At 31.7% G+C, this 17,200-nt stretch overlaps 1 protein-coding gene across 2 annotated transcripts in view; it reads left to right on the top strand.

Annotated features, from left to right (window-relative positions):
- The window catches only part of Sik3 (Salt-inducible kinase 3), a 113,868-nt gene extending 104,398 nt beyond the window's left edge, over window positions 1-9,470 (top strand). Inside the window, exons 9-11 of one of the 2 annotated variants that reach the window (XM_065510590.1) lie at window positions 3,193-3,516; window positions 3,744-3,899; window positions 3,976-9,470. In XM_065510590.1, coding sequence (XP_065366662.1) covers window positions 3,193-3,516; window positions 3,744-3,899; window positions 3,976-6,002 — 2,507 coding nt within the window. In that variant the 3' untranslated portion in view covers window positions 6,003-9,470. The remainder of the gene's footprint in view (window positions 1-3,192; window positions 3,517-3,743; window positions 3,900-3,975) is intronic. The other variant, XM_065510591.1, reaches the window with a different exon arrangement.
- Window positions 9,471-17,200: the final 7,730 nt, after the last annotated feature.

Here is a 17,200-nt window from a genome sequence, read left to right as displayed (position 1 = left end):
ATTAAGCTTATATGGTCCTATGTGAGTGAAAATTCAAGCGGATACTTCATGGTACTTTTTCTTTATTATAATGGTATTTTTTTTAATTGTGTATAACAATGGACTTAGAAACATGAAAATAAGCATACACGGTCCTAAGTCAGTGAGAATTCTAGGGGGAGACTTTTTGGTACTTTTTCTTTATTCGAATGGTACTTTTTGTAATTTCTTCACCAATGAACATAGAAACATGAAATAAAGCTTACATAGGCCAGAGTTGGTGGACATCTACAAGTGACTGCTTTTTGGTACTTCTTCTATATTATAATGGTACTTTTTGAATTTTCTATAATAATGGACCTAGAAATATGTAATTAAGCGTATATGGTCCTATGTGAGTAAAAATTCAAGCGGATACTTCATGGTACTTTTTCTTTATTATAATGGTACTTTTTTTTAATTTTGTATAACTATGGACTTAGAAACATGAAATTAAGCATACTCGGTCCAAAGTCAGTGAGAATTGTAGGGGAGACTTTTTGGTACTTTTTCTTTATTCGAATGGTACTTTTTGTAATTTCTTCACCAATTAACCTAAAACCATGAAATTAAGCTTATATGGGAGTGAGTGGAAAACCACAAATTGGGGCTTTTTGGTACTTTTTATATATTCTAATGGTACTTTTTGAATTTGTGAGTGAAAATTCAAGGCCATACTTCTTGGTACTTTTTCTTTGTTCTCATAGGTACGTTTTTGAAATTTACTTTAATGGACCTAGAGTTTCCAAAATAAACCGAAGAATTTCAAAACCGCGGTTTCGTTTTTTTTTCGGTTTTGTGATAATTTATTAAATATTAATTGTTATAGAAACAAAATTAGTTAATAATATAGGAAATGCTATACAAATTTAAAATTCAATCTTGACGGGTTATGGTTTAGTGAATGCGAATTCAAAAGTGATAATCAATGGTACTATTTGTTTATTGCAATGCACTATAGTTCAAAGTATTACTTTTTCCGTGCGAAATTAATATTTTTTTATTTATTTATTTATAAATTTATTATAATTTAAATTACAATAAATCTTAAATTCTAAAGCACTAGCAGCTAAGGCTATCGGCTTGCGAAATTAATAACTATTAAAGTATTCTACTGTTTGATATCAAAATTGGACCATAGGTGGAAATACTTATATTTTCAAGAAATATAAGAAAAAATTAACCCTTTGTCGACCATTAACCCATTAAGAGAAAAATAAAGTAAATTCATTGCTTTTGATTAGAAAAAATTTATTTCATATTAGTTTTGAGTCAAATTAGTTGAATCAGTAATTCATTTTGTAAACACATTTGATTCAAAATATTAATTGAAGTATCAGATAAATCTTCGCACAGTGGTATATAAAAAAAGAGGGAAATAAATCTGTAATTTCTAAATCCTTAGTCCTTAGTTACATTTGAATAAAATTTGACATGCGCAAAGAATAAGTGTTGACGAGTTTAAATTTTGACCGCATGGCCCCACCAGGGGTGCGGCCAGGGGTCCCCATAGTAGGATGCCTCGGGTATGTTCAATTTTTAAAACGATCCTATTTCTTCGTCTGTGTTTTATATTATCTGCTTCGAATGTATTAATACCTTGTATACTGTGGATGTCATTGGTAACCAAAGATACAAATCTGAAAGCATAAATCAACATTAAGCCATATAGTGTTTTCATTTCGAAAATTATCTTAATTTCTTCTGCATTTTTGACATTTTACTTTTAAGTAATTGTTGACAAAATGGCGGACTTTTTCATTCAATAATTTCTTACAGCCCTTAGCAATAACAGGAGCACTAATATTCTTCACAATATATTTAATAATAGCATCATACTTTGTGTTTTTTGGACTTTTTTTAGCCAAATTTCAAAAAGTTAATTTTTTTATAGCACAGTAACCTAGAAAAAATTAAATTACTCAAAAAGCGCAAAAATGCGCAGTATGAAATAAAGTGAAATGAATTCACAACATTTCAATATATTGATTTATTTTTATTTTAAGTTTAACAAACGTTAACATTTTTTTAAAAGCTTCTATAAAGTTAAAGTTTTGTAATCAAAAGAAATTACTTTAAGGTTATCTTTAAAAATTGTAATTTTTAATATAAAGGGAAATAGTTTCCAAATATTTAGGAAAGAAAAATTAAGTACTTAGACGTCTCGTTGTTTTCCATTTTAAACATTATTTAAATTATTCACACACTTTCCGCAATTAACGGTTAAATTGTTCAATATAATATTGATACTATTCACAAATTTTTAAAAATGTATCGAAACTTTGACTTTGAAGGCGTGCTGTCAAGCAGTATTTTGTACTTTACAAAAACCTATTGCGAATTTGATTGCATTGGAGTTTTAGGAACAGGTTGACAACAAAAAATAATGAATAACATCAACTTCGAAATTTGAATTTCGCACGGAAAAAGTGATACTTTGAACTATAGTGCAATGGTACATTTTGAATATTTTATAATAATAAAACTAAAAATTTAAAATTAGGCACCATGATTCTGAATGAATTTGAATTCACAAAAGGTGAATTTAGTGGTAACTTTCTTTTGCATTTTCTATAATAATGGACCCAGAAATATGAAATTAGACATTTACAATTAGATTCACAAAGGGAGACTTAATAGTACTATTTCATTCTTCTAATTGGGGTGGCGAAGCGCACCGGGTCAGCTAGTTGTTAATAAATATCTAAAAAAAATTGCTGATATGAGTATTATTTAATTTTATTGCTTAATTATTATATTGCTTAATAACTGTTACCATTTTTTTCTGTGTATATGATATCATAATCGCCCCTATAAAGTAATATCGGTTTTTGCTATCATATACATAGTTTTCTGGTTTATTGGGAGAGTCGGACAAGTAGTGTATACTTTGTTTTTAAATGGGAAATCAAATTTGTGTTTATTTATGTATGTTCGTGCAGCTTCATTTTTTTTATTTTTTTTATTTTTATTTTGATTTTATTAATTTGTTTTTTATTTATTTTGATTTTTTTTTATTTACAATGATTTTATTTTTAATTATACATATGTATATGTGTATAAATAAAACCACCGACGGCTGAACTAAACAAATCAAAAAATGCTGCTAATATTAATGCCGATTTCATTGTCATTTGGGATTAACTTAATAATTTAAAATTAAATTCAATTAAGTTATAAGTCCTGAGCTTATACGTGAGGTTGAATCCCGAATGAATCGAAATTATTTGCCGCCAGCACTAAAATTGCAGAGTAATAACTCTGTTAGTTTAAGTCAGTCACCTCCAAAATCCTCTGGTGGTCATTCTTATGTAGGCGGTACTTATTATAATTCTCCAACAATTAGTAGTTCTCCATACCCTACAGTGGGTACTTCACCAATGTGTAATCCGCCATCTTTAGCATTAGCTTCGGCATCTTCTGCCACTTCTGCAGTTAATTACCCAAATAGACGAATTTATGGCAAAGCTTGGAAATTGCCACCAGTTCAAGAAGTTGGTAAGTGGTTCGTTCGTTTTTTTTTTAATTTGTAATTATTATTTTTTAATTATTGTATTATGCTTGTTTGTATTTATTTTTATTTAACAAATAAAAATTATATTTTATATACTTCAACACGAGTCACAAGCCTTTCCTCTCATGGATACTAACTATATATCTATAATGTGTCGTCGAACTTAGTAAAAGAGTTATAATTCTAATTTTTGATATTTATATTTATTTAGGTCGCTATAGCCCCGTACGACGAGCTTCAGAAGGTTCTAAGACTCAATTCCAAGGACCATTACAAGAATGCCAATATCTTCAAAAGGGTATTGCACAGCGCAATTTTTTGGTAGCTCCCAGTCCACCGCTTTTAGAAAACTCAATTAGTTTACCCGGTAAGTTTATATAGCGAAATAAATCGAAAATTTTATAATGTTGGATATTTAAATACAATCTATATATTTCTATCAGGATCTCCCATACATGGTAAACCATCTAGTGCTCATAATATTTTCCGTCGAATTGGTGGTGGTAACTTATCAACTGTTCACGACATAGAAATTCCAGAAGATGCATTGAAATCAATAATTCCTGTGTTGGACCAGTTAGTAAAGGAACAGCGTATTGGCGTGGAATTAGTAAATAAGATTTTATCAACTAGACAAATACCAATGAATTTAGCTGGACATTTTGGTTTACTGGCACATAGTTCGGCCGCCAGTAGTGGTAATCATATAGATCATGTGGGATCTTATTTACAACAACAAATGTTAAGTCTTAGTGTTTCCCCCTTATCTCTACCAAATTCAGCTAATTCTAGTAATTTACAAATGAGTGGATTAGGTCAAGGAAGCGGAGTTAATACGGCTAGCAGTGGCGCCTTAATTCAGCAACAAAATTCCCAACAGAATACAACAATTTCGCAAGGCGACGGCATGGGAGGATTACATTCTAAACAATTACTCGGCGTAGGTTATGCTCAGCAAATACAATTATCTGGAGTAAGTAGTGGTGGACTACTTAGCACTTATCCTGGCAGTGGTTCTGGTTGTCAGTCACCAATTTATAGTAGTTTCAGTGGAACGACTTCTCCGAATCCCTATGTGCCCAATATGTCTTTGTTTTGTGGGAGCAGTAATAGCGGCCAAGGAACCGGTGGTTCTTCCCCCTTACATCAAATTACTAAAGGTATTTCATATCTCACTACTGGCGGTGGTGGTTCCATAACCCGAGGTACTTCAGCTGCAAGCGAAATTACAAATCAGCCTTTAGATTTGTCAATGGATGTCTGTAATTCTGAAGATTCGGAAACACCACAGGGCTCTTTAACTCCACAAAACTGGTTCGTACCGTCATCGCCTTACTACGAGTTAAAACCACTAAATTTATCACCTGTCCAACCTGTTAGAGTTGTTTCCACTCCACCTTCGTCCCCGAATTTGTGTATAATACAAGAAGAAAATGCTAACGGACAAATGTGTCATACAATATCTACTGGCACTCCTTATGCTGGGTGTACTGGTGGTGTTACACCAACCCCATGTCCGGAAAATGTATGTTTGGGAGATGACATCACATCTCCTGGACAACAACTGTCACATCCTCAAATATGTCTTACAGATGTACAAGGAAGTGAAATTACTCTAGTTGCGCTTTCATCCGAAAACAGTGGAGATAGTGACTGCGACTCATTGGATCATAACGCCATGTCTTTAATGTCATTGCAAGGTTTAATAATAACAGAGCCCTCCAGTGATATGCCCTCCATAACAAGAGGCATTGGGCGTAAGACTAGTTTGGAAACAGATTTTAATTCAACTATGTCGCAACATACAACAAGTTCCAATCAACCAAATGATAGAAGAGGAAGCGACAAATCTTTGGGATTTTCAGATGACTCATTAAGTAATGATTCTAACAACCTCTCACCATGTCAAGAACCATCAGCCTCGTCGGGTTTTAAATCTGATTCCCATTCAGAAATTGGTGATCAAACCGAGGGACATTTGACGCCCGATTCAATGTGTGACTCACGTCGCATGTCAGATGAAATGTGCTATGAAGTCCCATTACCACATGAATGTTCAAATTTGGATACCACGCGAATACTGCAAATGGTAAAACAGACTATAGACTCAACAATGCCACCAAAAGGATTCATCCTTCATAATGCTGATGATAGTACTACATCAACATCATCATCTGCTACTAGTGCTAGTAATTGGGCAGAAGCTAGATTGAGCAGTACCTCTACAGGCACAACTGATTCCTCACTGTATTCTATGGATATTTCAACCTCGTCAAATACTACAAATCTAAGTTTGGAATACTCTGGAGGTTTACAAATTGAAGTGCAAGTTTGTGAAGGGCGTAGTAGAGACAATCAGACTACTAGTAAAGGTATTAAGCTGCGACGCATATCTGGAGATCAATTTGAATATGGAAAGTTATGCCAACAGTTAATAAACCAACTCACTATGCAACAAGTGGCGGCTTAAATATCATATCCTATCCTATATAATGCAGTACTACATCAACATCATCACCTGCAACCAGTACAGGCAATTAGCCTGAAGCTAGATTGAGCAGTACCTCTACAGGTACAACTGATTCTTCACTGTGTTCCATGCATATTTCTACTTCTTCAACTACTTTGGAGGTTTGCAAAATTAAGTGCAAGCTTGTGGACGTTGTAGTAGATACAATCGCAACAGTAAAGATATTAAACTGCGACGCAGATATGTGTATAAATTTGAACTTGAAAAGTTATGCCGACTGTTCACAAGCCAACTCTCTATGCAACAAGTGATGTTTTAACAATATGATATCCCATCATACTATAAAATATATTTATAGTTTTCCAAATACCAACAACTAACTATCTATGCACTGAATCTAAAGATCCTGGCTCAAATTTATACTTAATCAAATTTAATAGGGCTAAAAATTAAGACTTTAGTTTATTTAATTATTTGTATTCCAGTTAATGTTATCATAATACTTTATAGAGCAATCAATTTGCTTATCACAATTTACAAATACAATTTGATCGATTAAATTTTTATCAACGAAATGAGAAGATCCCAAATGATAAATTTGTTCTAAGTTCATACGAAATTTGCATAAATTTTACAAAATCTGTAAATAAATTTACTTACATGTATATTACGGTGTGTCGATTAGTATGGATGAATAAAAATTACATAATTATAAATAAATCGACAAATCCTAATGTACATGCATTACGCAATGTATAAATAAATATTCATATGTACATAAGACCTGGCCTTAAATATAGATAGGTTTGTCTTGTATGGGTCTAATTTTGTTCGTCTATGTCTAAAATTACTAATTTAAAATTTGGGGTCTCTTGGATAACGAGAACCCGTACCGGAAATCGACTGAAAGTTGCAAATTTGAGTTAAAAGGCTATTTATTTTTTGTTTTCTTCAAGATTGTTGCTATCTAGATAATCTGGTCTTAACGTTTGACATACATAAATATTTTTGAGTAAATAATCATTTCAACAAAGTTCAACAAATTTTTTGACGAAATCAGAAAAACCAAAATTGTTTAAATGCTTTACATGATATGTCAATGAAATCTACAATTTCTTCACTGCACGTAACCTGCAGCTATCACCAACGAAGTCATCGATAACACTCTTCACCACCTGGAAGAAGGAGGTAAAACACAACTTAGGCATCATGGTCTACGGCGTACAAATTCCGACAGTGAACCACCCGAAAATCTTGGGTGTCACTTTTGATAGCCTTTTTACCTCCTCAGCACACGCCACTGCAATCACGCATAAACTGCGAAATAGGAACAAGGTCCTCAAGGCACTAGCCGGCAGCACTTGGGGTATGAACAAAGAAACCTTGCTAGCAACGATTGGCCGGTCAGTGGTTAACTATGCTGCTTCAGTGTGGTCGCCTTCGTTAAGTGATACTCAGTGGAGAATTATTCAAAGCTGTCAAAATACAGCCTTACAGCTGCCTCCAAATTACCTCCAAAAACCACCTTCACGAGGAAACTAAGGTTCTACCGGTCAAGGAACATAGCGTCATGCTGACGCAACAGTTCCTTCTGGGATGTCACCGGAGGAGTCATCCAAAATTCAACATCACCCAGTTGGAGTCTCCCCCGAGGCATGTCAGACAGGACCTTAGGAAATACGAAGAGAGCATACAGAGGTATGTGCATGATCCATTGGATCGTAGCTCGTATATGACAGCTTTGAACAACATTCATAGAGACGCCATCAATTCCGCGGTAGCAGGATACCGCATGAATGTCGTACTTGGAAGTTGCCCACCACCGATAGCAGACGCCGAGAAGATTCTGCCGCGGAAAACAAGAGTCGTTCTGGCACAACTTAGATCAGGATGGAGCAACAGGCTTAATGCCTTCTGGTACCGCATAGACTGCCGTCCTCAACTTATGCCCAGCATGTGGTCATTATCCTCATGATACCCTCCACATTTTCAACTGTCCAGCCAGCCCTACTTCACTACGTCCAGTAGATTTATGGACCCATCCAGCAGAAGTAGCACAATTTCTTGGGGAAAAAACTGTTCACGCTGCTACAACAACAACAACATGATTTTAGAACTTTGAATAGATGTTCAGTACGGGTTCTCCTTATCCTTATCAGTTAGTTTTAGGTACTAAAGAACAATGACCCATCCGAAACATGAATATTTTTAAGGACAGGTCTAGTGTACATGCTTTACGCAATACATACATTTTTCAATTGCAAAGCACAATTATATGTAAGCATGTAAAACTAGATGAAAAGTATTAGAAGTAATGAACAAGTTAAATTATGTATATTAATAAATAGTAGTATAAGATAAGAAGGAACATATTTACAGTAATGTTTTTATCTATTTTATCTGTTAAACGAATTAAAGATACAACAGAGTTTAGCTAATTCATGTCATTCCAAACTATAATAATAAATACTATGTACATACTTGTAATTTTATAGGGAATCCAAAAACTTTTGCTGTTATTTGCTATATATTACACAGGTCTACAATGATTTTGGTGCCGCCAAAACTAAAAGTGATTTTAAGTATATCCGATACCTTTTTTTGAGAAATTGCAATATTATATTACAATATTTTATTAAATTATTTTACAGTTTATAAGCATCTTTTTCAAACAGTAATCTGATGGAAACGTTCTCCTTGTTCTTCTTGTGAACAAGATGCCTTAAGCGAGAAATCTTAAGGCATGGTTAACACTTCAAAATCGCTGTCAAGTTCATCCGAAAAAAAAAATCTTTATGTCAGAGAAATCTGATAGATGTTCATTCGTAGGAGAAGGTACGTCGGCTGAATACAGTAGAGGCCTTTTAGCGGACGGTAAATCAGGATATGACGTTTTTCTTTTATTCATACCATGTAATTAATAGGATTACGAAATGGGCATACGAATTTACTTATGACAGACAATATTGAAAAATTAAACTATATTAAAAGCAAACATTTTGAATACAAACCACTAACGGTATTTCGGCACCAAAATAGTTTTCTTTATTTGACCTGTGTTATTATTTAAATAAGTCATTCATTTGCCGTTAATTAAAATCATAAACACTTTAAAATCAGAGTTATAAAAAACTCGATAATTTTTGGTTGAAATTGAAACCGTATAATTTTCAGTATTCCTAAGTTCATTAATTTTACTTTAGTTTCATTATACATATACTTAAGTATTTAATTTTTTCCGTAATGCACCCATAGATTAGAAGCAATCAATGCCCAAATATATTTTATGAAAAAATATATAAATTTTTAAGTGATTACAAACATACATACATATATTATTTTTTAAGAAATTAAATAAAGACTGCTGTGATTAAATAAAATATGTTTAAATTATAAAAATGTTATATAATTAAATTATTTAACTTTTAATGTCTCTTAATTAAAACAAAATTATTTTTAAATCTCAAACATTGTGGACTTATTTTATGAAAACATGTGTGAATGCATTACTATTTGGATTTGGATCAAAAGGATAAACATTTTTTAAAAGGAAATATATGTATTATTAGTATCAAGAGAAAGGTCTTTGAAATGCGCTTTCAAATATATATGGGCATTTCCAACGATTAGTCAACCAGAATAAAATGTTGATAATCATCGTGTTTTATTGAAGATATTTCGATATAATTTGGAACATATATTTTTTAGGCCCAAGGACGAAGCCTACTGAAACTGGATGAAATCTGTCCTCCCGAAATTGGACTTTATCGGTCATAAATGTTTAATTTATCTAGATATCTACACAAATATTGTTCCAAGTAAGTTTTATGTATACCGAATTCATGTCACCAAATTTTATTATGATTGGTCCATAATTAGTCATAGCTCCCATATAACCTCCGCTTCCGTAAATCACTTTAATGTTCATAAATCTCACAAAAATGTTGGTATACACATACAATTCAACATAGAGATAAACTACGACCTCATTTCATGGTGATCGGTCAATAATTGGTCATAGCTCCACTAAGGCCCACTTCGAAAATTACGCATGAATATAAATTATTTAATTTTTAAAAGATAAATGTTACTTAGTGTATTATATGGTCGGACTTGACCGACCATACTTAGTTATTTGTTAAGAAAATTTGAAGATATTTATGGAAAAATGCATGGTCATAATCCAAAAAAAGAAGTTTCGATTGCGATTGCGATTTCAGAAATAAAACCTGATTTAAATAGTAGATATCACAGATTATACAGATATGCAACCAATGATAGGTGTCAAATATGTAATATCGAACCGTATGGTTATTTTGACGTTTAAAACTATTTTATTATGGTCGTAATCTACAGAGCGAGAAAAAACATAGACTTTTTTTATAAGTAATGAGTGTGAGAAACCATCTATATGAATGTAAAAAACAAACATTGAAATTTAAATACAAATTTGTGTAAATAAAATAATAATAAAATTATCAATCAAAATTAGAAAAATATTGTGAAAAAACTCAAAGAAAATGTAAATGTACGGCCAATTATAATTATACAACCAACTACTCGTATTATTAAAGAAGAATCCGTTGAACCTATAGAAGGAAAATGTAAGCTTGTTCCCACATTGTCACTTAAATCCGGATCATTTGAAATGTGCTGAATGTGGGACGTAATGTCGAGAAGTTTGTTGTTATAAATGTGGCAAGTCATTTAAAGATGCTCACGTATTCACAAATTAACACATTTGTCGGAAGAGGAAAAAAGTTTGCCTGCAAGAAATGCGTCAAATTGTAAGTGTTAATAATTTAAAACTTGTGCTGTGTTCTTTAAAATCTGTAATATTTGCGGTAAATTCATCTGTTCTAGTGCAGACTTCAAAATACATATGTATGAACAAACTGGAAGGCATACCGCAACCAGTTATAAGCTATGATATCGGCGGTTTGCGATTGACTAGATCAAGAGGACTAAAGCGGCAAAAAAAAACCAAATATCTAGTGGATGAAAAAGCAGAGCATCTTCATTTCAGCATTTTCCCCAAAATATATTAATTGATAAATATATTTAGATTTCCCATAATCTTAGAAAATATGTTAATTCAACTAAATTAAATATGCTTATGGTTCGATTATGGATGGAAACCATGTCGAAAGTTCTTCCCAGCAAAAATTGCCAGTTTTGGTTGTTTCTTTAAACACAAAATTGCTAACCAATTTTTTTACATTTTATTTATTGTCAAAATAATTTGAAATATTGTACATACATACACATTAATAGTAACTTATGTTGAAAAGAGGGACAAACAAATAGTATTATACCATTGTCCCTCTCTTCAAACCACGATCATTTTGACACTTATTTATTGGTTGTTTTTTGGTTGACATATTTGTAAAAACAGCTGATTCATATCTGTAATAATCTGTGGTAGATATCATAGAATAAACACATAGAAGAGTAATATATATGGAAAAATTACTCTCTTTTCACACATACTGGTCAAGGTATATTAATTATAATTAATATAATATATAATTAATATACCTTGATATTGGTCAAGGTGCATTAAATAAGGTGCCATCGGCAGCACAGCTGATTATAGAAATAGCTCGCACAAATGTCAAACTACATATATAAAAAATATCCGTCCGTACGCCCGTATGTCAAACTCTATATATAAAAAATAAGTGAATTCGCCTATATTTATTTCAATTCGCCACTGCTGTCACCTTGTTAAATACGCCTTGATACTGGTGATACCATGGCGTAATGATTATAAGGTGTATGCGTTACGGCAACAAATACAACAATACAAAAACAAATAACTTTTATAGTGTCAAAAACAACTGACATAATGTATACAAACTACAGCAAAACAAAATTTTGACAAGATTGAAGTTGTAAACAAACTCGAGCAAAAAAATAATCAGCTGTTTGATTAATGTCACCTTGTACATCATTACACCATGGGTGATACAATAACAACCAAGGCGAATTCATACAAGGTGGTGGTAGTTCTACAAAAACAACAAATGTCAAAAATTAAACAAATATGTATTAAAACTAAATATAGTGTAGATAATTGAATAGTGAGGGCTTTACTTATTTATGCAAAATATAAATATTTTGTTAATTAGCTTTGAATATATAGATGTTGAAGTATAAAAACAAGCTTTGACAGATGTTAGAACCAAACAAGCGAAAAAAGAGTAATCAGCTGAGTGACTGACTCCACCTTGTATAAATTCGCCTTGATAACAACCCTACAAGAACAGTGACGGTCATTTTACCGGTCATATGAATGGCATTGTTGATAGAAATATCCATCATCGCGTAGAACTAAGTTTCTATCATTTTCTTAAGGCCAATATGAAAAAAGTGATGGAAACTTTTGTGTACGTGTGATTTTGCATCCTTTTCTAATTTATGCATTTTGTCGTCCATAGAACATATATATGCACTGCTTACTCTAATATTGTTTACTAGTCAACGTTGATGTATATATCGGTCACAGTTGACAAATCAACCTTGATGGATATACCGGTCACAGTTGACTAATCAAACTTGATGGATATATTCGTCACTGTTGACGGACATATCAGTTGAAATAAAATACGATTTATTTCAATTAATTTCTATATATTAAATGAAACTAATAAAATTGTTGCCCTTTGTTCCCAATAGGAACCACAGGACATAATTATACATATATATACAATTAAATAAAAAAATGTATTAAAACTGCCTTTGAAAAACATATGAAATTTGAAGAGGGATTGTAACTTATGCCCGGATTTCCTGTTAAGGGAGTAACAAATTGTTTAAAATTACTATTTAATTTTTAATTTCATTAATCAACTTACTTTGCTTTCGTAATTCTGGTTTTTAACAAACCGCAGTGGTGACAAAAATTCTGTATATTTGTTATTGTAAAAGTTTGTTGGTTTGAAATTTTTTAACAAACCGCAACATAACCTTAAAATAATCTAAAAAAAACCACGGTATTATTTTTTCGCGGTTGTTAAAAAAGTTCACGCACCAAACGCCATAAAGTTTTTCATGAAATATTTTCAATTATTTTAAAATATCGGCAATAACATGTGAAATTTTATTCCCATGAAATATTCATTTCCCTCTAAGGGAAAATTGCTATCGGGAATATCACGATGAACTTTACATTCACAATAGTTGATTTTGTTTGTAACAGCTGTTTATTGTTTACAAAATTCCATCTAAAAATTTCACAACAAGGGGAATTTTTTCACGTGAACAAAGTTGATGAACGAAAAAAGGAAAAGGGAAAATATTTCATGTGAAATATTGATTCGCGATAGGGGTGAATATATTTTATTTTAATAATAACTGCGGACATACTTCAAAAGATAATTTTTAAGTAAGGGAAGTATCCCTCGCACTTGCAAAAAAAAATATGAAATTATTTATATAATTTTTCGGAGAAAAAAAAATTTGATTTATTTTAGAAATTGGTGTTGGTGCGTGATGTTTTTGATTCCAAATGACCTAAAAAAATGATTTTCATTACTTATACAACATTGGCCTTCACGTGGTGGTATGCCAAAAATTTCGCTAAAATTAGTTATATGCCTAATGTTCATGAGTAGAGTTATGGAAATATTAATTTAGAAAAAAATTGAAAATTTTACAATATTTAGTAATATTACCTATTATATTATTACTTAAAAAGGAATACGTGGAATATAAGCCATAAAATGCCAATAATTTTCATGGAATTAAAAATGTAATGTTTTTCACATACATATTTTAAATACTACCTGACTTAGGTACAACCGCTCGAATATTATTAACGGGACATTTAATAATTACATTGCTAAATAACACTGCAGCCACACGATCAAGTTTTTCTTGATAGTCTTTTACATATACTGTTTGTGAAAATTTATAAAAGTTGAAAGCTGTGACGTAGGCAGCACGCAACTTGAAAACAATTTTAGTACAAATTGGGCAAAAACCTGTAATCAGCTGTTTTCTTGAAAGAAAAATTGAAAACCAACTTGAATGAGAAATTGAATCCAAGTTCGTTTCAATTCTTAAAAGTGTGAGTGTATTAGTAAAAAAGTGGGAGTGTATTAAAACTTGAAAGGCAAAACTTGATCGTGTAACCCCCAAGTAAAATAAAACTACATGAACAAAGCGAATTGGCCTATTAGACGGTGTTTAATTAAAGAAAATTAAATTAATGTATAAATCCTTAACGGTGAAGTTTATAATATATTTAATGATATTAAAGACAAACGTGTTTATTATACTCGTTGTAAAAACGTGTTTAAATTTAATGAAGTGTCTCTGAATCTTTCGCGGCATAATTGCTACAAAAATATAAATCTACGAAAATGTTCCAATGGAACAAATGCAACTGCCCAACGATTTGAAGAAAAAGTGTAGGGCATTTATTGCGTAACTTCACAGAAAATTTTTTTCCTATTGAACAAAATTATTTAAATTTTCTAGTATATTTTTATGTTACTCAAAAATATTTGAAATTTTTCTTGGAAAATATTTAATTTTTTTATGATTTTCAGCTATACAATGAGAAAATATGGGCTAAATTTACTGCATTTTTTGAATTTTAATTATATTATTTACGTTTCAGACTTGTCGATACATTTAGAAATATTGGCCAATATTGGGATATTATACAAAAATATTTGAACTACATAATGCAATTTATTATAAAATAGCAAAAAATTTGTGTAAAAAAAGCAAAAATTTCCTTCATGTACAATTTTATAATATTTATGAACATGTTCTTATTCTGAATGAAAAAAGTTTGGAAAAAATTCATGTTCGAATTAATATTTATTAAAAAATTCATTCCAATTATGAATTTATTTTTCATGTGTTACACTTTATTATTTATAATTTTTAAAAATCCTTATATTATTTGTTCTAAATATTTAAAAAAAAAATATATAATGCTAAATAATAATAGTTCTCAGATTTTCACAGTTCAGCAGTTGTGTACAATTTCATTATGCTATGCAATTTTATTCTGCCTAACAATGCGACACTTGTTAACATCAATTCAAGCTACCACACATAACAACAGCATCATCAATAGTTATAGACATGACATGGCACAACACGGTCACAAAGTATACAGAGGCGTCACGAGATAGAAAATAATCTCGTTTTCTATTTGTCTCTTTCTTTATAAACTGCCCTTTTCATCGTTTTGTTTTGATTATTTCTTTGTTTTGATTACATTACTTTGTCTACCATATTCGCGTTGTGTATAGCGCTTTGCTTTAACACATCACTGATATTGTAGTACAAAATATTTGCTATCCCTTTTTAAGAGAACTGCCCTATCATCTGATTTTTGAAACGTTAGATTTGACATCTCTGTATACTTTGTGAAACGGTTTTCGCGGCGCGATGACATGGTACAACATGGTTTTTGCGGCGCGATGACATTGAACAGCATGATGTGCGCGTCGACACAACAAAACAAAGCATCAAATTTTGAAGTAACACATTTTTCTACAAAATTTTGTCTTGTGCAGGCCTTTAATTCGTATCAAGGCGTATTTAACAAGGTGACAGCAGTGGCGAATTGTAATAAATACAGGCGAATTCACTTATTTTTTATATATAGAGTTTGACATACGGGCGAATATTTTTTATATATGAAGTTTGACATTTGTGCGTGCTATTTCTATAATCAGCTGTGCTGCCGATGACACCTTATTAAATGCACCTTGGTCTGAGCTGTCAAAGTTGCCTGTTGTTGTTTTTGCTTTTGGGCTTGTTGTATTTTTCGCCACAACAACCACAAGTGAATTGACAGTTCAGACTGAATAAAAAAAATAGTCAGCCGTTCTACTGAGTCTACCAAGGCGTATTTAACAAGGTGACAGCAGTGGCGAATTGAAATAAATACAGGCGAATTCACTTATTTTTTATATATAGAGTTTGACATACGGGCGTAAGGGCGAATATTTTTTATATATGAAGTTTGACATTGGTGCGTGCTATTTCTATAATCAGCTGTGCTGCCGATGGCACCTTATTAAATGCACCTTGGAGTCTACTTTATTAATTTACTTTGATTACTATTTTTTATTTTACATTTTTTTTCATGATCACTGAAAGAAATATTTGGATTGTTTAATATATTTCGAACTTTAAAAAATTATTGCAGATTTGTCTGGTTTTTCACCTCAATTTACTTCTGCGAACAATTTTTTTCAGATTTGAAATGATTTTAATCAAAACAACATAATAAAATAAGAAACGAAACTATTTTAAATATTTACAAATTTGTCGAAAATGATTAATATCGAACTCTCCATTACTGAGCTATGATAATATGTCGTCGAAAATTTGTTGACTTGATTATTATTAACAAATAAAGCCTTAATAATATTGGCATCTTTTATTTAGTTCACTAAACTTTTCTTTCAGTGGATCTCTTTTTCGCTCACGAACACAAACACAGTTTTAGCTTTGGACATCTCTGTTCTACACCAAGGCGTATTTAACAAGGTGACAGCAGTGGCGAATTGAAATAAATACAGGCGAATTTTTTATATATAGAGTTTGATATACGGGCGTACGGGCGAATATTTTTCAAATATGTAGTTTGACATTTGTGCGTGCTATTTCTATAATCAGCTGTGCTGCCGATGGCACCTTATTAAATGCACCTTGCAACACATTCTATACCAAGGTGCATTTAATAAGGTGCCATCGGCAGCACAGCTGATTATAGAAATAGCACGCACAAATGTCAAACTACATATATAAAAAAATATTCGCCCATACGCCCGTATGTCAAACTCTGTATATAAAAAATAAGTGAATTCGCCTGTATTTATTTCAATTCGCCACTGCTAACACCTTGTTAAATACGCCTTGAACTGTCTATTCACTTGTGGTTGTTGTGGCGAAAAACACAATAAACCCTAAAGCAAAAACAACAACAGGCGACTTTGACAGTTCACTTACCATTTAACAAAAACAAAATACCTGTTGTTTCTGTAAATGATGTATTTGTCCAAGGTGCATTTAATAAGGTGCCATCGGCAGCACAGCTGATTATAGAAATAGCACGCACAAATGTCAAACTATATATATAAAAAATATTCGCCCGTATGTCAAACTCTATATATAAAAAATAAGTGAATTCGCCTGTATTTATTTCAATTCGCCACTGCTGTCAC

The sequence above is a fragment of the Calliphora vicina genome, chromosome 5 (genome assembly GCF_958450345.1).
Source record: "Calliphora vicina chromosome 5, idCalVici1.1, whole genome shotgun sequence".
In the NCBI taxonomy this organism is placed as follows: Eukaryota; Metazoa; Arthropoda; class Insecta; order Diptera; family Calliphoridae; genus Calliphora; species Calliphora vicina.
The sequence above is the reverse complement of the archived record's forward strand: the minus strand, read 5'-3'. Positions and strand labels throughout refer to the sequence as shown.